At 33.5% G+C, this 25,187-nt stretch overlaps 1 protein-coding gene across 2 annotated transcripts; it reads right to left on the bottom strand.

The window, feature by feature from the left end:
* Window positions 1-7,236: 7,236 nt before the first annotated feature.
* LOC132043765 (ras-related protein RABA1d) lies at window positions 7,237-13,409 on the bottom strand. Of its 2 annotated transcripts, none has more exons than XM_059434237.1 (2): window positions 12,955-13,409; window positions 7,237-7,923 (listed from the first exon to the last, which is right to left on the bottom strand). In XM_059434237.1, exons 1-2 carry the CDS (start codon window positions 13,173-13,175, stop codon window positions 7,458-7,460), a joined length of 687 nt encoding a protein of 228 aa, XP_059290220.1. In that variant the 5' UTR covers window positions 13,176-13,409; the 3' UTR covers window positions 7,237-7,457. The 2 variants fall into 2 exon arrangements, with proteins under 2 accessions (XP_059290220.1, XP_059290222.1); XM_059434239.1 differs by having other exon boundaries at window positions 7,237-7,890; window positions 12,955-13,406.
* Between the last annotated feature and the right edge of the window lie 11,778 nt (window positions 13,410-25,187).

Here is a 25,187-nt window from a genome sequence, read left to right as displayed (position 1 = left end):
CGACGTCTCTTTTTTTACTTTAAGGGTGTGTTCAGCATTGAGGAAAATGTTTTCCACGGAAAATGTGTTCTTCGATTTTTTCATGTTCGGTTGGATAGTAGAAAATAAGTGAATTTCTTACTTATTTTTTCATGTTCGATTGGTTGGTAGAAAACATTTTTCGGAAAATACTAACCATGCCCCACCAACCCCACCACCCCATACCGCATGGGAGTTGTGGGGAGGTTTGGTGGTAGTAGGGTGGTTGGTGAAATGTCAATTGTGGATTTGGTTTCCCTACTTTGATTAGGGAAGTCATTTTCCTCATTTTTAAGGAACTTGTTATCCTAAAAAAAAAATTCAAAATTTTTTACCAAACGAACATGAAAAAATTGAAAACATTTTCGGGAAAATGTTTTCCTTCATACCGAACACACCCTAAGTAAGAAGGAAGACATACGCCATTTGTTCGTCTTGGGAAATTTGCTAATCACCTCCACCTTTTTTCTCTCTTGTTTTCTTTTATATTTCTACTACATGGCAGGGGCGAAGCTGCAATATTAGCTACAGATTCAAATGAACCGGTAATTTTTTCTTAAACCTTATAGTTATATTGAAAAAATTATTAATCATGAATAAATATTTACTTGTGAACTCGATAACTAAAACAAGCTATAAATTTGTTGGCAAATTCTAAACTCATATAAACTTTAAATCCTAGTTCCACTTTTTACATGGAAAACCAAGAAAATGAAAAGAAGAACGAGGATAGTGAGAATCCAACCAACATGTATTGTGTGAGATACTCTCATTAATTTCATTAAATTATAGTAAGCCTTATTAGTCATAATAAAATAACTACCTTTACCTCCCGCAAGAGCTAGGTTTTTACTCAATTTATTACTATGTATCAACCATTTAAGATGGTATTATGTCATAGGGGGAAACAGAGCTAGATTTTAATAGTTCATTCTATTCTTTTTATGATTATAGGATAATTGAGCTAGGAATCAGTAAATTTAAATTCATGTATGTATCATTCAAGTTCCAAATTTTAAGTGGATGATAACGTATTATAGTCAGTTAATATATTTTGGATGATACATTTATTGCAACTGCGATTAAAGTGAATGTCAATAAAAAATCTTATAGTCAGATCTTATTAAACCAACATGGCACCATGTGTCAAAACCTTTGCTTAAGCCTTACATGCCGGTAGTCATTAACTTGTTAAAGAATTCTGGTTTTGCAATAGAAAATAGGGTGAAACATATGATATAATAGTGAACAAGTATATATAAAATATCCTAGTTAATGTGGTTTAATTATCCATTCCCTTGATCCGTTCTTACAAATTCAGGAAACGAGAAAGCTGGCAAAAAAAGGAGTAGAGCTTACCCAACTAGTGAAAAAGAACAAGAAAACAAAAACCAGCAGATGCAATAATCCTAATATTAATTGTTTCTTTTTGAGTTCCACTAACGCAAGCAAAGTAGCACGTCCATTCCCAAAATCCCATGTTTTTATTATATACATATACATAAGTGTGGCTATTCACTTTTCAAAAATTTGAGTAATCTTCAAAAATAAATTGGATCAGATCAACTCATTATTTTAGAGTTAAAATTAAAATTAATGCAATAAAAAGGTACTAAAAATTTCAATTTTTCTCATAAGAAAAAAAAATATTTCAAAATGTTAATCGAAATTCACATAGTTTGTATCTCTAAAAGTGCAAAAGGAAAGATAATTTAGGAGGGAGGGAGTATGTAAACTTGCAAAATTTGATGATGATGGGGAAAAAAGCCTGGTGCACTAAGCACTTGTTTTGTATGAAATAGTATAAGGAAGATTTAAATTAAATCACATAAGTTTATTTTTCGCAATTAATTGCACCTTATAATTAATGAAAAAATGACTTTCGTAAATGACTCAAATTTGATGTGAGTCATTACAAACTTCACTAGCTGACTGTGCAAAAAGTCAAAACGAACCAAAGTTTTGACCTTTTAAGTAATGATAGCTGTACACGTTAAATAAGAGTTGTCCCACAATAATTTTTATTTTTATTTTTATTTGCTGAAGAATAATTTGTATTGGTTACATATGATTATGCTCATCAAGTTCCTTGTGTGATGGTAGTTGCACATGATTTCGAATCAAATTGCATTATCTTAATTAGCTAGCTAAGACAGGGAGTATTATAGTTAATCATTATTAAAAAACAAATGAAGTATTAGGAGAGTAGGTAAAGAGGCTTAAACGAGGGACCCAAATTGCCCTACATTATTCGTAAATAATTAAGAATTTTAAATTGTAAGTTACATTAGTATTGGTTAGAGATTAGGGCCGTTTTGCTCCTAAAATATGTTATCAAGTTGTCTTAGAGCATTTAATGAACTTTTAGAGTTCTACGCGTCCCCATATGTTGCACGTGCAAGTCATGGCGTCACATGAAAATATGTAGTAGTATTAACGTCATTGATAAGGTTAAGAATCTTTATCAAGTGTTTCTTCTACTATCTTATCTGTTATGTATGATAAGTTAATTAACTTTCTCGATAAATGCCAAGTATAAATTAATTAAAGTATGTACTAAAGTGAAAGCTTCCTAAAAGACGATTAGGATTTGATCTCTTTCTGTTTTGTTAAGTCATATAAAGGTTTTGTTGAATCAAATTTGATAAAATGCTCTACTTAGGCATACATAGAGAAAATGACAAAAATGGTTCCTCATGTTTTGATAATCTGATGAAGCCTTTGAATTTCTAAACTAATGAATTGTTTTTAAACGGTACTTTTTGGGTGGATATCGGTTGCATGTAACAATTAAAAGTATGGATGTCTATAGTGAGATGCAAGAGAATCTTTATAACGAGTCAGATTAACAGCTCAAATCAATTCTATTTTTTACAATAACCAAAATGAATCCATGACTTGGATATTTTGTAAAGATTGGACCTTTCAATGACTTAGATATTTTGTAAAGATTGGACGTTTGTAACCACAAGAATAACCCCACATATTTGTAGTACTCCTACTTTTTATTTCCTTTTGACAAGGCCTTAACTGTCACTTAAGGGAACGTACATCCAATTAGAAGCAGAGAAGGGAAAATAGGACCAAAAACAAACAAGAAAACTAGGGAAATTAAATACTCCCTCCGTCCCAATTTATTTGAAGGTTGATCAGTTTGGGAATCAAACGGCTCTTTCTATTACTACGATTTTCTCCAACTTTTTTATATATTGTGAATTATTAATTATGCAACTTATAATACTTTTATGTAGTTTTCAATTATGTAAATTTTATTATAAAATATTCGAAAAATCTATATTTAAAATTAAGTAAAAAAAAAGAAGTTATTTGACTCCTAAACTGATCAACCTTCAAACAAATTGGGACGAAGGGAGTACCTTAATAGTTCTCTTGTTTGGTTGTTAGAGAAAATGGTAAGAGCAGTAGGTGGAAAAGATTGTCTTCTGGAAGAAAGAGTTTCAGGGAAATGTACCATTGACTTCTTTCTCGTTCTTTTTCTCCACCTAAAAATGAAATGCACTCTTGACTTTTTCGTTCAATCTAGAAAGTTTGCCTTTACAAGGTTGATAGTTCATGCAAAAGGTAAAAGTGAATTTTACCCCCAAAAAGTGTATTGAATTGGTTTCTGAGTGTGTATAATTTTGTAAGATTTTGAAAGTCTACTCTTGAAAAAACAAAATTACGATCAGTGTATAATACCAATCTCTAATGCATCTCTAATGCAAGAAAAAAGGAGTACTAGCAACATTTATCTCTCCGAACTATGCCAATTAATTATTTGTTAATTATAACCAGTGTATAATACATATGTCCCATGAAATTACTATCAAAATAGTCAAGACAGTTACCAATATGCCCCCTCTCCTACAAATCCACCTATTCTAGAAACCACTCTTCAATTTAGGGGTGTTCATGGTCCGGTTTGATTGGGGTTTTGGTTAAAATCAAACCAAATCAATTAAATCGGTTTTTTAAAATATTCAAACCAAACCATTTTGGTATAAATTCTACCGGTTTCGATTTTGTCGGTTTGATTCGGTTTTTGCAGGTTATAAGAATGTATTTTATAATGCAAATAAATTGATACAATTGAGGGAACACGTAACTAAAAATGCAAGCATATACTACAGAAATTTGCCTCATTATCTTTATTTTTTTTAAAAAAAAAAACTATTGGCTTCATTCCCCAAAGAAAATGGAGGAAACAGAGCAAGCATACCACCCAAATTTTTTTTTTTTTTTTTTTCCAACAATCCAAAAAGAAGTCAGCATATAGGACTATCATGCTCTTCGTGGGCAGTTTTCCAGAATACTTATATAGGATGTCACAAGTTGGTAACTCAATTCCTAACACATAATCAAGTTCACTCATCACTCGAAATTTTCAAAAGTCTTCTTCCTTTCTCCACCTACTAAGATAGCACATCAGTAGATTAATCAAGGAGTGTGCTAATTGGTAAAGAAATAACCTCATCCAAAAAAAGCTCAGTTTCAATCACATAAATAAATTCACCCGTACAAAGCTCATTTATCTGGGAATTTTGGGCAAGATCTTTTCTAACACAAATATTTTATAATTAAACAAAATAAACGAGAGGAGGGTACTGACTGATGAAAAGGGTTTGCGAAAGAGTTTGTTTCAGGGCCAGAGTTTTCTTTCTAGTTATTTGAATTCGTATTGGATTTGGAAAGACCCAAAATTATGAAGAAGATAGATCAAATATATATATATATACACACATACACACACACACACTAGTTTCACAAGGCCCGTACTAAGCCCAAGCCCAACTCCAAATAAAAAAAGTAATATTTTAATTAAAGAAATATAATTTATATTGGTAATAATTAAACTTCAAATAAGTATATTTTCAATATATGAAAGAAAAACTTTCATTTCACTCCTTTAATATCTTAACTCTTATTTTGATGAAATTATTTACTTCAAATTAGATGCGGAGCCATAATTTGAAATATATGAGTTTCGAATCCTAATTTTTAAAGTTATTTAGTTCTAAATTAATAATTTATACATATTTGATGAACTTTTAAGACAAATACAAAATTTGAACCAAAGCGCTACTGTTTCCGATCAAATCGGTAGCTGACGCTCTAATTCCGCCCTACTATAACCCGATCTTGACTAATAATATTGTCTTCATTTTCAACATTATATGGCATCATTTAATAATTTTTAAAACTATCAGAAAATCATTTTTGTACTAATCTTGGTAAACACATATGAGCTCATTAAACTATAAATATGAAGTAAAAGAAATGTCTACCGATGAGTAAAAGAATTTTCAGAAATTCTCAAATTTCATAGTACAAATATAAAGTAAAAGAAATGCTTACATGTAAAAATATATAATAAGCAATAAATGAAAAGAAAAAAAAAAGAAAAAAAACAAAGAGCAACAAGAAGCAAGAATATCTAGCGAAGAAATGACTATTTTATAGGTTAATAGATAAGATCAATAGAAGAAAGCAACAGGAAAATAAAGTGCATCGGATGAGGTTGTTCCTCCTTTAATCAGGGGTCTCGGGTTCGATCCTAGGTATGAACAAATCCTTGGCAAGGAGTGCTTCTCCCGATTGGGCCCTATGTGACGCAAATCTGAATTAGGCAAACTCCAATGCGGGTACTGGATACCGGATAGAAAACGGGTAAATAAGGCAAAATATTCGACAGCTTTTAAAAAGTAGACCATAAGAACAAAAAATAAATTTGACTTCAAAAAAATAAGATCAGGACCTAGAAGTAATTAATTAAAAAGTTTGATATTTTTTGGGAAAGTTTTGTGAGGACTACAAAAGCCCTTTTATTGTCCCTTATATATAGTAGTAACTAATCTCACGAGGCCCGTGCTAAGCCCGGACCCAACTCCAGATATAAAAAGTAATATTTTAATTAAAGAAATATAATTTATGTTGGTAATAACTAAACTTCCAATAAGTATCTTTTATTTTCAATATATAAAAGCAAAACTTTTAATTCACTCCTTTAATATCTTAACTTTCATTTTGATGAAATTATTTACTTCAAATTAAATGCGGAGCCATAATTTGAAATATATGAGTTTCGAATCCTAATTTTTTGAGTTATTTAGTTCTAAATTAATAATTTATACATATTTAATGAATTTTAAGACAAATAAAGAATTTGAACCAAAGTGCTACCAAATTTGATCAAATCGGTAGCTGACACACTAATTTCGCCCTACTTCAAACTCATTTTGTGTTTAAAAGATTAATTTTAGTTAACCAAACAAGAGATTTTAAAGATAACTCGATCTTGACTAATAATATTGTCTTCATTTTCAACATTATATGGCATCATTTAATAATTTTAAAACTATTTGAAAATCACTTTTGTACTAATCTTGGTAAAAACATATGAGCTCATTAAAGTATAAATATAAAGTAAAAGAAATGCCTACATGTGAGTCAAGAATTTTCAGAAATTCTCAAATTTCGTAATACAAATATAAAGTAAAAGAAATACTTACATGTAAAAATCTATAATAAGCAACAAATGAAAAAGAAGAAATCAAAGAGCAACAAGAAGCAAGAATATCTAGCGAAGAAATGACTATTTTTTAGGTTAATAGATAAGATCAATAGAAGAAAGCAACAGAGACAATAAAGTGCAGCGGATGGGGCTATTCCTCCCTTAATCAGGGGTCTCGGGTTCAAGCATGAGTATGAAAAAAATCCTTGGTAGGAAGTGCTTCTCCCGATTGGGCCCTATGCGACGCTAATCTGGATTAGGCAAGCTTCAATGCGAGTACCGGATAGAAAACAGGTAAATAAGGCAGAATTTTCGATAGCTTTTAAAAAGTAAACCATAAGAACAAAAAATAAATTTGACTTTAAAAAATAAGATCAGGACCTACAAGTAATTAATTGAAAATTTTGACATTTTTTAGAAAAATTTTGTGAGGACTATAAAATCCCTTTTGTAGCCCCTTATATATATTCGGTTTGGTTCGGTTTTTTTTGTTTAACACCAAGTCAAACCAAATGTTTTCGGTTTTTTAAATTTTTTAAACCAAATCAAATCAAACCGAGCCGATTTTCGATTCATTAAGTCAGTTTGACTCTATTTGTCAGTTCGGATCGATTTTTCGGTCTCATTTGAACACCCCTGCTTTTCATCCCAAAAACTTGAGAGCCGACAACACCATAGCAAACCCAATATATCTGGAATGCAAGTAATTGAAAAGAGAGAAAGAATGATTCAATAGTTGAGCCATAACAGGTCTACACAAGGGTTCCATTAGGCAAGGTTCTCTAATATTGGCGTTCCTTACTACCAACCAAAAGAAAAACAATTAAAAGGTAGTAATTCCTATGAAATAGGATCGCGTCATAGGTAGTCTTGAGAATTTTACACTATTGGTGTGCCTAGAACCGGACACAGCAGCATAGATTAGCCCCTAGGTTGAGCAGCAACCAGATTTCTTGACATCGGATACTTCTTTACCAACATCAATCTTTTCTCCATGGGAAGGGACGTTTCCGTTTCCATTCTCACCATTTTCCATGGCCTTTCTGCTCATGACATGGTAGATTTGAGTAAGAACTTCAGCAAATGCATTATCGACATTTGTAGCTTCGAGGGCAGAAGTTTCCATGAAGTAGAGGGATTCCTTTTCCGCGAAGGATTTCCCGTCCTCAGTCGACACTGCCACCAGATGTCGCAGATCAGATTTGTTTCCGACAAGCATGACAACAATGTTGGGGTCTGTATGATCTCTCAACTCCTTAAGCCACCTCTCAACATTTTCAAATGTGGAATGGCGAGTGACATCATACACAAGCAAAGCACCTACAGCACCTCTGTAGTAGGCACTGGTGATGGCACGGTACCTACACAACAAAGCAATACAGCCATTACAATTTCTGTGACAGCAACAAGGAAGCATTGTCACCTTCATGGAAAGCTTATCAGTAAATACATATGATATCACTTGGGATGACATCAAATTGTGCAACTAATGATGAAAACATAATAATTCTAGTGCCATATTTATTTCGCGGTCTTTTCTCGAGGCATCAGAAAACTAGTTGAGCACCGTCTCATATGTTGGCAACCTTCTTAACATATCTAAATAACAGAAAAAAATTGTATCTCTTGCCCCTTCTCCCATGCTCCTGAACCAAATAAAAGGAAAATTGAACTCCGATAGACTGCTTTACATTAGAAAATGGTTCTAAAACAAAGTATTATTGAGCCATATGACTAACAAATGTTGGCTGAAATCTCATGATTTGATGGAAAAACAGGAATCATTAGATAAGAAAGAGTCGCAGGTTTCCTATAATAATAGAGAGAGAGAGAGAGAGAGAGAGAGAGAGAGAGAGAGAGAGAGAGGAAAACAAACAAAACAGCAGAAGATTTGGGAGAACAGGCAACCAGGAGGAGAATGGAGAAAGAGAAATTTAAGCTCAAGCAACATTAATATGTTCCTTTCTTTAATTAGCTCAAGCAGCATTTGTATGAAGTATGAACTAAAAAATTAAAAAAACTGCCATCGTCCATTTTATAGGAAGGTATTTGACTGAGCATGGGGTTTAAAATGTTGACTTATATAATTAACTAGTACTAAGTAATGGGGAAGAAGAAAAATGAAAAGTTAGAAAACATCATATAAATTTAAGATCTTATAAGTTTAATGAATCTAAACAATTGAAAGTTATTAAAGAAAGCACAAGTGACCAACAACCTATGTTACTTGGTTCCCTCATATATATAGATCACGACTAGATAGTAGGCAGTTCTTTGCATCTTTGGTGACAATAATTATAGTGGCCAAAGCTGGAAGGTGGCTCTCAGTGTCATGTGGTTAGCTCTTGAGACTGGATAAGCTGGCAATGGAAAGATAAGAGATAAGGCAGGAAATACTTAACAAAGCTCCATTTTCTCATTTTAGATTAGGTCAAACTACCGGTCATGACATCTACATTGCTCTTTATTGACTGGTAGAAGATTATAATTAACAATTACTCAATCAACCATGCCTCTAGCAAGAATAGGATAAGCTCACAACAATTTTAAGGAAGTGAAAACACAAATATCAACAATTCCAGTTACATAAAGGAAAGTATCAAATCAGGAATTGGCCAAGTGAGTCAGATATGAGCTAACAATCAATGAATCAAATAACCATTTCTATATTATGTTACCTTCTCAAAAAAAAAAAATATAATAACCATTTCTATATTCTATTTCTATGAACTCCATCCCAATTATATCAATCTGGGAGAATAATCAAAACACCATTTCTATATTCTATTTCCTATGAACTCCATCCCGATAAAGAGAAGCTGTTCTGGCACAGTTGAAGCTTAGACGCAATTTGTTATGTGCCAATCGTCCCTCATCGGTTAAAGAAATGCTAATGGGTTAACAGGCTAAATGGGCTCTCCCACCTATCAGACTGGTCTTTTGGGTTGGAATGTCCTGTTTGGTCTATAACGCAATTAGATCTCAAACTCCTCACAGGAAGGCTAAGCACAGAGTTACTATTAGGTTTAGTGAGAAATAGACCTCAAAGTTGATTTTCCAAAAGTAAACAAGGCAGGAAATATGCAAACACAAAAGATTTCTACAAATATGCATATCCATGAGAGAAGAACAATATAATGTAGCCAGAAAGACTTACAAAAAGAGTCTGCCTTTTTATTTGCCAAAAGATCCATTTTTAGTATGCTTATAAAAACAAAAAGATGAAAAATTTGAAATGAGTTGACTGTAAGATAACAACTCATGTATTGAACCTCGAGCATCGTTACAGGGAATTGTATGTCCCTCTTGATGCCAGGTAAATCGCAACTAGTTGACTTCGGTAAATAACAAAATAACTAACCTAGACAAATATTTCAGTTTTAGACAAACTAGAAATCTTCAAAATAAAGGACAGATTTGAAGACATGAATTAGTAGCTTGCAGCCCTTGAAACCATGGTGATTCATGTTACTTACCATACTGCTTAATCTAACTTGTATTATCCTTCAATTTCAACCTCTTTCCGTTCCGCCACCCTCCCTTATCACGGGAGAGAATCCGAACAGATAAAATTTTAAAAATATCACTTTCTCCTTCATATTATTTGCGATTGCTATTAAGTATTATCAGGTTATGCATTACTAAAGAACAGGATAAAATGACTATCATCATACAAACACAGGCAAAAAAACTAGAATAGCTCAAGATGTCCCTATCCTGCATATGACCCTTCAACCACCAAACATATGATGCCACCACAACATCTACCAAGACACCAACCCTCACTAAAGTAAGAAAACTCTGGCTATGCCAAATTGATATCACAAATAAGTAGTTTTTCTAGACAATCCTTTGAATCAATCTCTTTGTTTTAGCCCTCCGCTTCTTCTTTTCATTGATTGTTAAAGAACATTTATGTTGTGACTAAAAGGAAATGTGGATTCACAGACACATATTTGTATGCAGGAGTTAACAAATAGATGCACTATGCAAGACGTAGATGCAGAGGATCGACCAAGATGAAAGTAGCATGTAGAGCTAGCAGCAATGCTTCTCAGGAAAATCTGAAATGAGAGGTATGAGAAAATTTCTAAATGAGTTTGTTGAGTTAGGGGAAACAGTCAAATGTTGTCAGAGATCAAAATACCTGCATAACAGAATTCTCCTGCTTTTAGCCTAGGGTGATGATGATTAACTCGATTATCTTGATTCTTGACATGCTTTTTCTTTTCTAATCGAGGGAACTTTTGAAAGTTTATTAAGGAATACATTTGACATGATAAAAAAACATAATTATACCCAATCGAAGTAGTTCTTGTATATATTGGCACAGTGCAACTCTCTCCTACCTGGCAACTAAAGGGTAACAATGCCCACAAGCTCTTATTCTTTACGCCCACAACCAAAAGGATAAAAAATTCAAAGCATTACTTACCACACATTTCAATGCATGATAGTAAATGAATAGTGGAAACATTGAATTTAAAGCTACTTAAAAAAAAACACGTTTTCTTGGACAAACTGTTCCATTGATGGAAAAAAGGGGAATATATTCCATATACAAGATCAACAAAATTCAGCAATCAGGAATTCTTTTATTTCGAGGAAATGATGACTCCTAAAGCTACCTCTAGTTATTTGCCTTTGGTTATAGACTTTGGTCTATAAGAAATATTTATATTTACAGCAAATTGTAGATCATGTATATCTACATCAGTCTACAATGCAACAACTGTAGACTAATCAAGTCACCCATACTTCAGGTTGAAATTTAACCATCTATTATGGAACCATATTTGTATTTTTGACTTCCATTACTATTGCAAAAATAGAAGATGCCCCAGAGTTCATGTTAACATCAATCATAATTCACCAGATGAACATGTTTATATTTCAACTTAAATTAAAAAAAATAACTACAACTAGCATAAGCAATGCACGCTCCAAGAGACAAAGTATATGCGTTAGTTTTGACTCACTTTAAATCATTTAACTACTTCAATTAAAATAAGAATGTGATTAAGCAATCTTTAGAACTTGTTACAACACACTTTGACATCCAATCTGGCATGCCGTGGCATACACTTTTTGCAAACACTGCTACAGGTTCTTAGAAACTAAATTGTTCACATTTTCATTGCTGTCCCTACCAAGAACCAACCAGTTCTGTATAACTCCAATATCAACACAAACGTCAGCCGCCTTCAAATTATTTGTTTCATTGCCTCATCCCGTCATTAGTTCCCTAATAAACCTGTTGTTGCATCACTTTACAATTTTCAGTGTGAATTTGGATGTCAAATCTTTGTTCTTTTTTAAAGTAAAATTTACATATCGCAAAATATATGAAGAGTACTTTAAATCACAGTTTTTATAAATATTGAAACGGTAGAGAATGATAGAAAAAAATCAGAAAAAACTGCTTTCTGAGAGACTAGCACTTTCATCTTCCCATAGAACACTACTATAGAAGGCAACTGCTCTACTTATGTTCAACCTGTTCTCCATTACCAATTGAGAAACTACAATTTGAACTACAATAAATAGCATGACACAAACTTTCCATGCCTATACCAAAGCATCTTAATACAGTTGCACATGGCTAAGAAATAGTGGTACCTGACAAGAGTAAGTTCCAAAAGCGACACTCATCTAATAGAAAGATAAACAGCTATAACTACCTTTCCTAAAAACTGTAGTATCTTAAACTTGCTCCATGAAGACATCAGTCATAAAATAATTGCAATGCAAGAGGCCAAGCACTTGCACTGCTGTTTAATTTGACACCAACTATGTATAAATTAACTCGTAGAATGAAGACAAATTTCAAAGCAAAAAAGTTCGCATCATTTGCAAGTGCATTAAAGTGTATCAAACAAGAAATTATCATAAAGGTGAGAAATTTAGGACTTCCATTTTGAGGAATAGTCACATTGTCCAACAATTGCACACATAATTAACCTCAGAAAGGAAGTCAATTGAGTCTAAAAACTACAATAGAAAGCAAGATGTAGGAGTATACACAACAAATCTAGGGAAGATCTTATAGAATCCCAAATCTAAAGCAAACACCGAAATATGAAAACACCCCACCTCCCCAAATCAAGAAACCAATACCCATCAGATCTATTAGAAACTACACCTCAAAGAGATAGCATATAATACTCACATTGTGCAGAACAATCATCAAAAGCTGATGTTACACAGCTTCCACCAAATTCAGATCAGGGCTTAGCAATTCTTGAACAAAAGGCACATTTCATTCACAAATCTAAATACCTATACTCATTGGAAATAGCCAAAACACACCAGATCAGAAGAATCCCTCACCAAACAACACAAATCTTGCCCAACATTCAATGCGAGACACTAAGAAAAAATGCTCAGATCAAGAAAAGGGGAAAAAGGGGTATGAAAAATGGTACCTTTCTTGGCCAGCAGTGTCCCAAATTTGAGCCTTGATGACTTTAGTATCAACAGTTAAACTTTTGGTAGCAAATTCAACACCAATTGTTGACTTGGACTCAAGACTAAACTCATTTCTAGTGAATCTTGAAAGCAAATTGGACTTACCAACACCTGAATCACCAATCAATACCACCTTGAATAAGTAGTCATAGTCATCTTCAGCTCTGTACCCAGCCATTACTCTCTCAATTGGTAAAAAAATAAAATGTGAATGCCTCAAAACAGTAACTTCTTTTTTACCTTATGTTATACTTGGAAAACTATTGCTTTTTTCTATTTCACTCCTAGTATCCAGCACAACAAATCTTTCTTTAAATTTTCTTACCCTTTTCTCTCTTTATTTTTTTGGGGTTTGTTTATTTTCAACTTTTTTGACTCTTTTTGGTGGAGAGGGAAATTGGGGAGACGTATGTCTGCTAGACTCTGGATTCGCAAATATAGGACAAGGGGAAAGGTAGAAAGACAAAAGAGCCCCTTTAGACCAGTGAAGTTGTGTTTGATTATAGTTTTTGTAAATATTTATTTGTTTGAATATCTTTTAAAAAGTTGTGTTTGATTATAGTTTTTGTAAATATTTATTTGTTTGAATATACTAAAAGTAAAAACAGAATTTTAAGTGTTTATACAACTTTATAGTCAAATGGTAATTTTTAAATAAAGTGAAAAGAAAAAAAAGAATTGAATAATTCTCGTGGCCAAACGGGTCCCCAATCCCACATTTTGTGATGCGCGTTTAATGCTCCAAGTATGATATAGTGCTAAACATGTTTGAGAGTTGAACCTAAAAAGATGAATTTCTATCGTTTGATATTTTTACAACATCTAATTGATAGAAATAATTAACATTATGAGAACTTTCTGTAACGGAAGAAAAGAATATTTTGCACCTACATCCCTCAAAATTTAAGTTTTTAAAAGGGTAACAGAACGGTTTACTATACAAAAATGAAGTGAGAAAGAAGTAGAGAAAAAGAAAAGACAATGTCCAATTATTACTACTATACATGACTGAGAATCCCAAATATTTGTAGTCCTCATAAGAATTTTAATCCTATGGTGTTGCTACACATGGCTTTGTTTTGTCTTTTCCTTGCCTATTATCATTTTTTGGATTCATTCTTTATCATAAATTAATTTTTATGTGGGCACATGTAATTGGTGTATAATGTTGTTGCTACACATGGCTTTGTTTTGTCTTTTCTTTGCCTATTATCAATTTTTTGGACTCGTTCTTTATCTTAAGTAAATTTTTATGTGGGCATATGTAATTGGTGTATATTGAATTATAATAACTTTTTGTGATCTTTTCTTGCTCTTTACTTCCTTCGGTTCATATTATATGGTATTCTTAGCTTTTATATTTAATTCGAATCATTTTTTTATATAATTGAGAAGATATTAATAGTTTTTTATATCGAAATTTTCATTATTTAGATAAGTGATTTTTTGCATAACCAAAAAATTGTAACTATGTATAAGGAGGATGCAATATGTAGTTCTCACAAGAATTTTAACCCTAGAGTGTTGCTAGACGTGGCTTTGTTTCTTCTTTTCCTAGCTTATCCTCTTCAATTTTTATGTGAGCCTATGTAATTGGTGTATATTGAATTGTAGTGCAGTAGCTTTTTGTGAATCTTTTCTTTTTCTTTATTAATAAGTTTTCTTTATACCGAATTTTCCGTTATTTAGATAAGTGAATTTTTACATACCCAAAAGATCATATTAAGTAATACTATTTAATTAAGGTATATTAGTTAAATGCTTCTTACTTTCTAGCCCAATTTAAAAACACCATATATTATGAATTGAAAGGATTATTAAATTACCTTTCACATTGTTTGTTATTATACATATTTGCAAAATATAGGCAATTATGGAGGCGCATTATCGTTTTGAACTGGAGATTTACTAGATCTTACTAATTTTTCTTGCCCCCGTATTAATTTATGTGTCATTTTTCATCTTTCCAGAATTAATTTGACTAAATTATAAAGCTAAATTGAATTAGATCAACTTAATATCTCAAAATTAAAATTTAGATATTAAAATTACAAAGCCGCATTATCGTTTTGAACTGGAGATTCACTAGATCTTACTAATTACTCTTGCCCCCGTATTAATTTATGTGACATTTTTCGTCTTCTCGGAATTAATTTGACTAAATTATAAAGCTAAATTGAATTAGATCAACTTAATATTTTAAAATTTAAATTACAAAAAGTACTGTAAATTGCAATTTTAACTTAGAATTAATATTTTTAAGCATAAACTATATATGAAGAACTAAATTGATTCTTGGCGTTCATTTAATGAAACTAATTCTTTTCTTAATTTCGTCTAAAACTAAGATTAAATCACAACATTTAGCTAGTATAAACTATTGTTACATGAAATATTATGAGTAAACTTAAAAATTATAAATACCAAAAAAAATCTACTTCTATCTATAAATACAAAACTATATGCTCATGGATTCATAAAAATGTCAACATTTTTCAATTTATGATTTTCACCGAGTTGTAATTTTTTACGTATTTAAAATATGTTACTTTACAGAATGTCGAGTGGCTTGTGTCTTTTTGTATTTGATAATTTTTCTGCCAACCTTCCTTTCTCATAAATATTTTTTGTGTTTTAAAATGATCTAAAAAGTTGACTAAAGAGCATTAATAACAATGAAGACTTATCAACAATTCAGACAATACATATTTAGCGTGCCGCTGAATGGTTAATTATGCGGTAAAAAAATAGATAATAAATTATATTTTTTTAAATAAAATATTACTACATTTATATCTTGAGTTACGTGACTAGTTGTTGTTATAAGTGAACGTACTAATACTTAATAATTTTGTATTGATAATTTGAGTCAAATTCAATTGGACCTTATTGATGGTGGATATGCAGTTGGAAGAATTAGTGTTTCAACACCCGCTGCCTTTGATTGAAACTATATTTGAGTAGCCGAGAGAACTTTAAATTGAGTCTGCATCTATTTCATAAAAGAGGAGAAAGTCATGGGTCTGCACCAACTTAAACGTACTAACAAGTTAATTATCTTCAAGACACCTACATTTTCGTGGCACGTTATCTAGTTCAATCAAAAGTTCATCTTTAGAAAATTAGCAAGATGGTAAGAAAATGTTAATATGAGAATACTCCAGTTTACATTCCTTAAATCAGGATTAAAATCTAAAATTGTCTAGTTCCTGGAGTCCTGCTGATTGATTTTGAAAACTTCAGGTCTATGTTGAACCTTCATCAAACCAACTTTGAAGAGCTCAAGTACAATTTTAAACTTATCAAATCGACAATTATGGGCGGTCAAAAGCGGATTGCCCTTCCTTTGGGATGGTCTTTAGGTTTTGTCCCTCAAAATGTTGGTCTTTAACTTTTGTCCTTCGCATTGCAATCCTGAGCTTCGCGTAGAAATCATGAGGTTCTGGGTTTGAACCCCCGCACAGGCATAAATGAAAAAAAAAATTCGCAAAGGAAGACTTGGGTCGTGTGTATGCCGGACCCGGCATACACTTCTTAAGGAATAACTAAAGTTATGCCGGACCCGGCATAACAATAAGTTCCGCCTTATAAGGCAAAGTTTATGCCTTAAGGAAAAGTTCCGCCTTATGGGGGCAGATTTTTAGTTAAGGCATAACTAAAAGTATGCCCCCAAGTGAACGTACGTAACTAGTTTATGCGGTAAGAAAATAGGTAATAAATTATACTTTTTTAAATAAAATATTACTACATTTATATCTTGAGTTTGGGTCTGGCTTAGCATGGGCCTTACGTAACTAGTCGTTGTTATAAGTGAACGTACTAATACTTAGGAACTTATTGTTATGCTCGGTCCGGCATAACTTTGGTTATTCCTTAACAAGTATATGTCGGGTCCTGCATACACGAGGTCCAAGCCTTGCCTTGCGGTTTTTTTTTTTTTTTTAATTTATGTTTGAGCGGGGGTTCGAACCCAAAACTTCAGGTATAAGGCTATTTTTTAAGCGAAGGGCAAAACTTAAAGACCACAAATATGAGGAGCAACATTTAAAGACCACAAATACGAGGGCCAACATTTAAAGACCACCCCAAAAGAAGGCCAATTCGCGCAAAAAATGCTATCAAAATGGCTGGTGTTAAGTTCGAACGAATGTGGCAGGCTTCCAATTCACAATTGGGCTCAGTTTGTGAAATCATCAGTGGGTCAGGACGAATCGAATGAAGAAGTTGCATGATTTGTCCTCCAAATGGACTGGTATTTAATTTTTGCCCTTTAAATGGGCTGGTATTTAATTTCTTCTAGAACGAATTGAGCTTGTCAACTTTTATTAAGCTTATGAGATATTATGATATGAAAATATAAATGCATGCACAAAAAATTTATTTGTTATGAGGGACAAAATTAAAGACCAGCAAAGTAGGAACATAAGTGCCAATGACCCGAATCGAACAGGAATAATACCTTTACATTTAACCTTTAACTTTTGGTTAATTGAATTTCTTTTTAAGTTTCATTGTCACAAAGCACGTCCTAAAATATTTGAGGTCATCCTATACAATAAAGCTGGTTCTATCACGCATCAAAGATGATCTGAAGCAATTACTACTTTGCTTGAGGATACATGATATTTTGAAGTTGTAATTCTAGAATGAAATATTTCGGAATGCTTTGTGATATCAATGTAAATGAACTCTAAATTAATTACCAAAATGTAATATTACAAATGTTTGTGGTATCTTATGTGATTGAGTTAGTGAGTGATTCATTTTCAATGTTTTAGCTCTGGAGAAACTTGGTCGTAGATGCAAAATTATGAGGTAAAATGTTGTTCGAAGTTATTAATTTTGATAGCGCAATAAAAAATAACATCAGGCACTCGTGCGGAGCACGGGCACTCTCATCTAGTATCCTTTCAATTGTTTTACAATTTTTTTCCACTTTTTTTTTTAAAATTACATAGGGGGTAGGGGAAGGGAAAATCGGGAAGGGAATTACAACGTGGGTTTCGAACTCTCACCAATAATGTGAAAGTTCAGGTAGCCAACCAATTGAGCTACTAGATCCTACAAAACTAACGAGAAAAAAAGTTCTTCACTGTGCTATCTTGTATAAACTGCCTTGAAATATTTTGGTCAAGTTTAAAATAAGGATTTTTCTAATCCTTACCTGTAGGTAGTAGGTTAGTCCATAGCTAGCCATTTTCCATTCATCCAAAATATCCTTTTATCCTATCTAATTTATTGATAAAATTTGGACAAACTTGTCATAAAGTAAAGGCTATTAGAATTTACTCTGATAAAGATATATATTCCCTAAGCAATATAATGATTTATTTTTACCTCTAAATACATATTAAAGCTTTATGGCCGAGATTTTTGTGGAATCCAAAGACCAAATGAGAATTTCTACTTTCACCTCCTTAACTATTACTCACATCAATTCTTGTCGCACAGATTATGATACCTCATAATTGATTGTAAATTGTAATGATTCTATATCTTGGTTGTTTGAGCAAAGGATTTGCTGCAATGCAAGAAGACTACGCATAAAGCACATTTTTCAATCAAAATTCCTAACGGAGAGTTCCGCAATAGTAGTCCAAAATAGATCAGGACCAAAATAAAGAAGGGGAAAAAGAACACAAAAGAACCTTGTAAATTTAATGCCTAGACAAATTTTTGGAGAAGGAGGGAAAGAAAACGAGGTAAGTTTCTAATAAGTTTTAAGAGAGGAAAAAACAAGGAAAGTTTCTAGTAAGTGTGTTGCCTTTTCATAATGTTTGTCATTTTTCTTGTTATGAAAACAATTGACCAGATCTCACTGTAGTAATAATATGCATATAGAATGTACGAGTAATTTTTATTATAATTGACTTTAGGAAATTGTTAACAACAAATAAATATAAGTATATTACACCCATTAGATCACTCACATTTATTTGTTTTCTCAGCTATAGTACCTTCATAATTAATAGCACTGACCAACGATCTTTATCAGTGTACAAAAAGTGTCATACTATGATTTTGTCTCTGCGAAATTCCTTTCTTCTTGTCCCTATTCAAGTCGCAAGCTTTTAGCAACACAATCTTCCGTAAGTCCCAACAATAATATCGCTTTTTATAAAAAAAAAAAAAATTAACACGCGGAACAATTTGCCAGATCAGTATGATAACATCCAAAAAATGTATTATGAGTAGTTAATAGGTTATTACTAGTAAATATGTTCAGTGAAAGAATGAAAGATGATAAAAAGGGACATCAATCTTACTATAATAAACTATGTCAATTTGAACTCTCCAAAATTAAGATACTGTTAATGAAATTACTCATAAACTAACTTACCGACGGTGATGCACCATACATTATATACAAGAGTTGCCTAATAATGAGATTTCAGAGAATCCGCGTATCTATTCTTGTACTTTTAAGGTGGGTAATTCAACGTGGAAGGATATATAGTTGGTGCAAATGGTTCAATGTATGAGACTTTATTAGCTTCTGCTCGAAACATTTTTTTTGTTTAACCATCTGCTATTTGAAATTTACTGGCTCGATAACTTCATACTCGTGTAGCGTAGTCTCCATTTAAAGAAAAGTTGTCGCTTCATGTCAAGATTTTCTCAATCCCCAGAGCTCGATTGAATTTGAGACCTTTAATTAGCTTATGTTGGAATTGATCTAATAGCTACATATTTCCAATAGCATAGACAGCTTTGGGAAAAAGAAAATATGGAGTCATGTGCACGGTTTTTGAACTACCTGAATCCTAATTTAGCACATAGATAACAATCTAATAATAATCAAATGCTTGATCAATATACATATTTCATTTTTTAGATATTATTTTGTTTTATACCCATAGAAAACCAATAAAAAAGACATAAAACTTCAAGCCACTTGCTCAGGAAAATAGCATGGCAATTAGGAACCAGCTCTTAAGGTAGACTAGAAAACTTGCAAGTATGGATCTGCCAGCACGAAATGATCGCGTATTGTTTTATACATTGTACAATAGTCTATTGTGAATTCCCATGTGAGTCAGCTTTGTCAATATGCATAGAAAACTATGATATATATAGCAATGAGGAAAAAGACCAAATGCTTCTTGGCACAAATTGTAGATATGTCATTGTTGGGTCATGGGTGAAAGGTCATTTATGACCACGAAGTTTAGAAGTTCCTAAAAGAAAAAATATATAGGGGATCTATTTTGTCATAAAACTTGATGTGTATATACATGGTTCTGATAAAACTAACCTAATTAAAGCTAATTAAGTGCTTGCATATGAACAAGTGCGGCACTAAGCTAGACAAACTAACCCAAGTTGTATTGGACTAAAACGGCCCAAAGATGCTCTTAACATGATGTGATATTGTTCTCTTTGGGCTTAGCCCGTACAGTTTTCTCCAAAAGGCCTCACATCATTAAGAGTATCCAACACCTTATAAGTAGCTCCTTTTTCTTTTCAGCTACCAATGTGGTACTTTGTCCGCACACCCAAAAAATCTCCCCCTCGAACTTAGTTCCGCATGACTCATTACCATAATTCACGGGTCAGCGATTCAACATGTCTGTGTGTCACTCACATCGTCAGAGTATTTACGGTCACCGAAGCCCAATGGCTGTGTATGCGTCTTCAAAGTTACGGGTAAAGGTCATAAACAGGCCCATAGACGGGCAAAAGCACTAAGCCAGGCGCCATGCCACACTCCGCTTTGGGCTAAAATGGCTCAAAGATACTCTTAACATAATGTGAAATTGTCCGCTTTGGGCTTAGCCCGCACGGTTTTCTCCAAAAGGCCTCACATTATTCCAACACCTTAGGGAAAAGGGTTCAAAACACACTCAAACTATGACCAAAGTTGCCATAACACACCTAAACTTTGCGGGGGTCCTATGACCCTCCTAGACTTATTTTTTGTGTATTATTGATGCTTTTATGTGGTGACCTGGACAAGCAAGTGAGCCTACTCTCTTTCAGCGTGTAAGTGAAGCTAGAAACTAAATGGACCAATCTATATTTGTCACATGGCCATCTAAATAACGTCTTTTAGTAACCCAAATCCAATCTTAAATCCCCACAATGGCTAGAACTTGTTGTCTTCTTCCACATTGAGTTCTTCCCCAAATTTTGAGGTAAGATTGGATTCTTACCCAAACTTATGTTCAAATTTCTTCTCTTTATGTTTGAAGAGGTAAGATTGGATTCTTACAATTTCTTTTCCCAAATTTCTGTTTAAAAATTAGGGTTAGCTATGGAAGAAACAAGATTGGATTTGAATAAGTTTTGTATGGACAATGAAGAAGATCCAATGTTGAATGCCGAGGTGCGCTGCAATCATGGTCTCTTGCTCCCATTGAAGACTTTACGTCCAACAACAATCCTGGAAGAAGATATTGGTCTTGCCCCTACTATGGTTCGAAGAAGTGTAGATTTTTCCGATGGAGGGATCTTTCCAAAGTTGATGAAAGATCGAAGTATATTATTCCAAATTGGTGAACAAAATGAAGGAGATGGACGAAGAATTAGCCTCAAAGGAGAAGAAAATTAAGGATATGGAAGTTCCGAAATTGCCGAGATGTTGAAGGAGAATGAGATGGAAGAACAATATGCCTCAAGTGATAAGAAAATGAAGGAGATGGAAAAACAATCAAGTGCGACCAATCGACCCGAAATTGCAAATTCAAAAGAGATAAAAGTGAAAAATAAGGGGATCAATTGGTTAATGCAAGGATATGCAAAGACTTGTCATGACCAATTGCCATAGTCATTCTTGTATGTTTATAGTTGAATGCTTTAGCTTTGTGCTTAATGTAAGGTAGGAAGTGCTTGGAAAAATATTTTTTGTGTTGTGGTTAATGTTAGTTAAGTAGTGCTTTGTAGTTTTCTTTTGTGTTGTGGTTAATGTAAGTTAGGAAGTGCTTTGTAGTCTTCTTTTGTTTTGTGTTTAATGTAAGTTGGAAGTTGATGAATGAAATCCCTTTTATTTAGAAAGCAAAGGTGTTACATGTGCACCAACATAAACCTTACTTAAATTGAAAACATGGAGACCTAATCTAATCTATCTCTATGATCTCCTGCTTTATATTAACAAGGAAGGCTATGCGGTCACTAGCAGCGTCACAGGCCTTGAAACACAATACATCCCCTTTCCTCACTCTGTTGGCATCGATAAATTCTTTCCATCCTTGATAAAGGCGCGTATGTGCACCAACTTTGTATTTCATGTCGTACGCACCTCTTTAAAAAATTACAACAGCTTCACGGTCAGTGTCTAGGGGGAATTCCAAAATGTTACTTACAAGGATCTGCAAAAAAACATGTTATTACTAAAATTAAAAAAATAATTGAAAATAAAAAATAAATTAGATGATGAAATTAACACTTACGAAATCATCATTTTCGAACATATGATTTGGTCAATTTTTTCTCAAAATATGGAACCATTTTTGAATTAAGGCTCATGTTAGAGGCTGCCTAGAAAAGTATTTGATACTATTAGAGTGTGAGGAAGAGGTAGATTGGAAGACCTATATGATTTGTGAGTGTGAGCTGTCAGTGAAATCCTATATTTATAATGTGTTTTGCATTAAATTACCAACCAGTTACCCCCCAACTACCTTAGCTGTTGTTGACCACCTTTAAATCCGTTCAAAAGCTTGATCGTATTTAGCGACCACCATTAAATTCGTTCAAATGCTTGACCACATTACCATTACCATAAACTGTACATTTTGGACATTAAACATGTGCACCAACATAAGTTCATACAAAAAGAAATATAACTTCATAATAGAAACAGACCTTAGTATATATAAACCAGTGCACCAATATAAGTTTGTACAAAAGTAGTGCATCACATTCATGATGATGCAACATTCAAGTGCAGTAGCATAATGTCACAAAACAGGCATCTTAAGCCATAACTACATTAGTTTGTTATCAAAAAACTGCCAACTACAGTAGCTTGTTCTAGAAACTACCAACATATTAACACTACTTCCATGGATCCTTTGTTTGTGAGTTCTGGGTTGCTGTCACTTTTTTCCTTTTCTTTACCCTCATCTTTTCAAGGCTTGATGTCATTCTTGATTTGCCCTTCCATCTCACTCTAGTCCTTGCTTTGTGACCAAGGTCCCCAGTAACATCAGCTGACCTTATAGGCTTTCTTGGACCAACACCTATTTTCCTACTACTAGCCATATGTAGACAAAGAAAAATAGTTGTTTATAGTTAGTAAACTCACTAGCAAAATAAAAACTTTACCCTATATTTTATACACTTACATTGTAGGTTGTAAATCTATTTTCTGCAACAACAACTGTCCTAGGCCTTTTATAAGGGGTTGTTCTTCCTCTTTCATTGTCAACACGTGTTGCACTAGAAGCTTAAGAGGTTTTTCTTGGTCTTGCCTAACTCACATTAGACTGAGAAATAGCAGCTTGACCAGGTGCATTGGGTGCAACAGGTGCAGCATGACTTGTTGCATTTTCAAACCATTGAAAAGTAATGGTTGTCCTCCTTGTTCCCATAACTCTTGCTGGTGCTTGAGAAGTACTTCTTGGCATTGCACTTGCTCTGGCTGGTACATTAAAAGTATTTGGCGTTCCCCTAGTTCTTGGTGGTGCATCAGAAGTTAATGGATTCTTCCTTGGCCTTCCCCTAGCTCTTACTGGTGCTTAAGAAGTTGGAGTTGACTTTCTTAGCCTTCCCTCAGCTCTTGCTGGTGCTTCAGAAGTTGGAGTTGGCTTTCTTGGCCTGCCCCTAGCTCTTGCAGGTGCATCAGCATTAGTCTTGGTTCTTGTTTTAGGTGCAGCACTTGATACAACAAAGTCACTCGGTCCATTACCAAAGCTTGGTTGAGATGATGCAGCAGTATTTTGTAACAGCGTCCCTAAACTCATTCACATCCTAAAAACCATCCCCAACTCCCACATCACTTTTTCAACAGTTTTGTCAAAAATTATCCTTCTCTAGCCCTCCTAGACCTACGACTCATTATCTAGTATCTAGATTCAACACTATATGCATCCAAAACTCGACATACACTCGGCTCATCCAAAACCTTACCTTTCAAGCTTGTATTAGGAGTAGCCGGAGCACCACTTTCATCAAAGTCCAGATCTGGACCAATTTCACCAACAAGAATTTCTCCAGGGTCATTTGGTATTCTTTCTTTTCGTTTTCTCTTATGATATGACCTCCTTTCAGCCCTCAAATTTATGCACTCTTCATGAACGTCATCACTTTCATGTTCAGCATCATCTTCGCTAAATAGTTCAGCTTGGTCGAATTACCATGGATTGGTCAGATTCAAGAATAAGAAATTCACTACTTAATGGGTCATCATACATCATCATCATCGTTTCGATCATATGCCGGTTGAGATCCGCGAAGTTTCGATAGCTACATGGTTCGAGCTTAGGTCGGTGGATTAGTCAGATTCAAGAATAGGAAATTCACTACTTAATGGGTCATCATCGGCATCGGCGTATCATGGCTTTCGGCATCAGCGCAGGTTGAGATCTTGTAGAGAAGTTTCGGCTACATTATGGCAAATCATCGTTGGTTCGACGGGTGCAGCCAGTTTTAGTAGTTGTTGGTTCAATATTAACGGTAGTTGCTGGTTCTTTATTAAAAGCAGACTCATCCCCTTCTTGAATACCCCTATCCCTTTGTTTATTAAAAGCAGCAAAAGATTCCTCATTGGGCCTAGTGTAGTCCAACAAAGCAATGAGACCATCTAAATTATCTAAAATTATCAGCCGTTATAACGTGATAGACATACATATGCCCATTTTGGATGGGCTTAAAAAAGCGACTTATAGCTAAACCGAAAACGACATAAGGATTCGTATCAACATTAGCTTTAGATAAGTTAAGCCAAACAAACCAATTAATTTTTTGGGCTTATTTTAAGCACAAAATGGCTTAAACAATAAGCATCATCCATTGACCAAACAAACACTCAAAAAAAATCAATATACAATACGACTTATAGGCAACTTATAAGCCAATCCAAACGGCTCATAGATTTCAATAGTATTCCATTTTCAAAACTTTGTGAAAGTTCCAAAATGTCCCTATCAGTTTGGATTTCTACAACACCGTCACTATTAGGTAGCCTAACACAAAATGAGCAACTTCTAGTATACCCTAGTTCTTTAATATAGTCCCTTAGTTCAAAAAA

This window comes from Lycium ferocissimum, chromosome 2 (assembly GCF_029784015.1).
Source record: "Lycium ferocissimum isolate CSIRO_LF1 chromosome 2, AGI_CSIRO_Lferr_CH_V1, whole genome shotgun sequence".
Lineage (NCBI taxonomy): Eukaryota > Viridiplantae > Streptophyta > Magnoliopsida > Solanales > Solanaceae > Lycium > Lycium ferocissimum.
This window is presented reverse-complemented; position numbering and strand designations above follow the sequence as displayed.

Bases quoted from the DNA above. Each gene is read 5' to 3' on its own strand.
- LOC132043765 (XM_059434237.1), bottom strand. From the start codon at position 13,175: ATGGCTGGGTACAGAGCTGAAGATGACTATGACTACTTATTCAAGGTG. The intron at 7,924-12,954 runs GTACCATTTTTC...TTGCTGTCACAG, and splicing joins GACACTGCTGGCCAAGAAAG to AAATTGTAATGGCTGTATTG.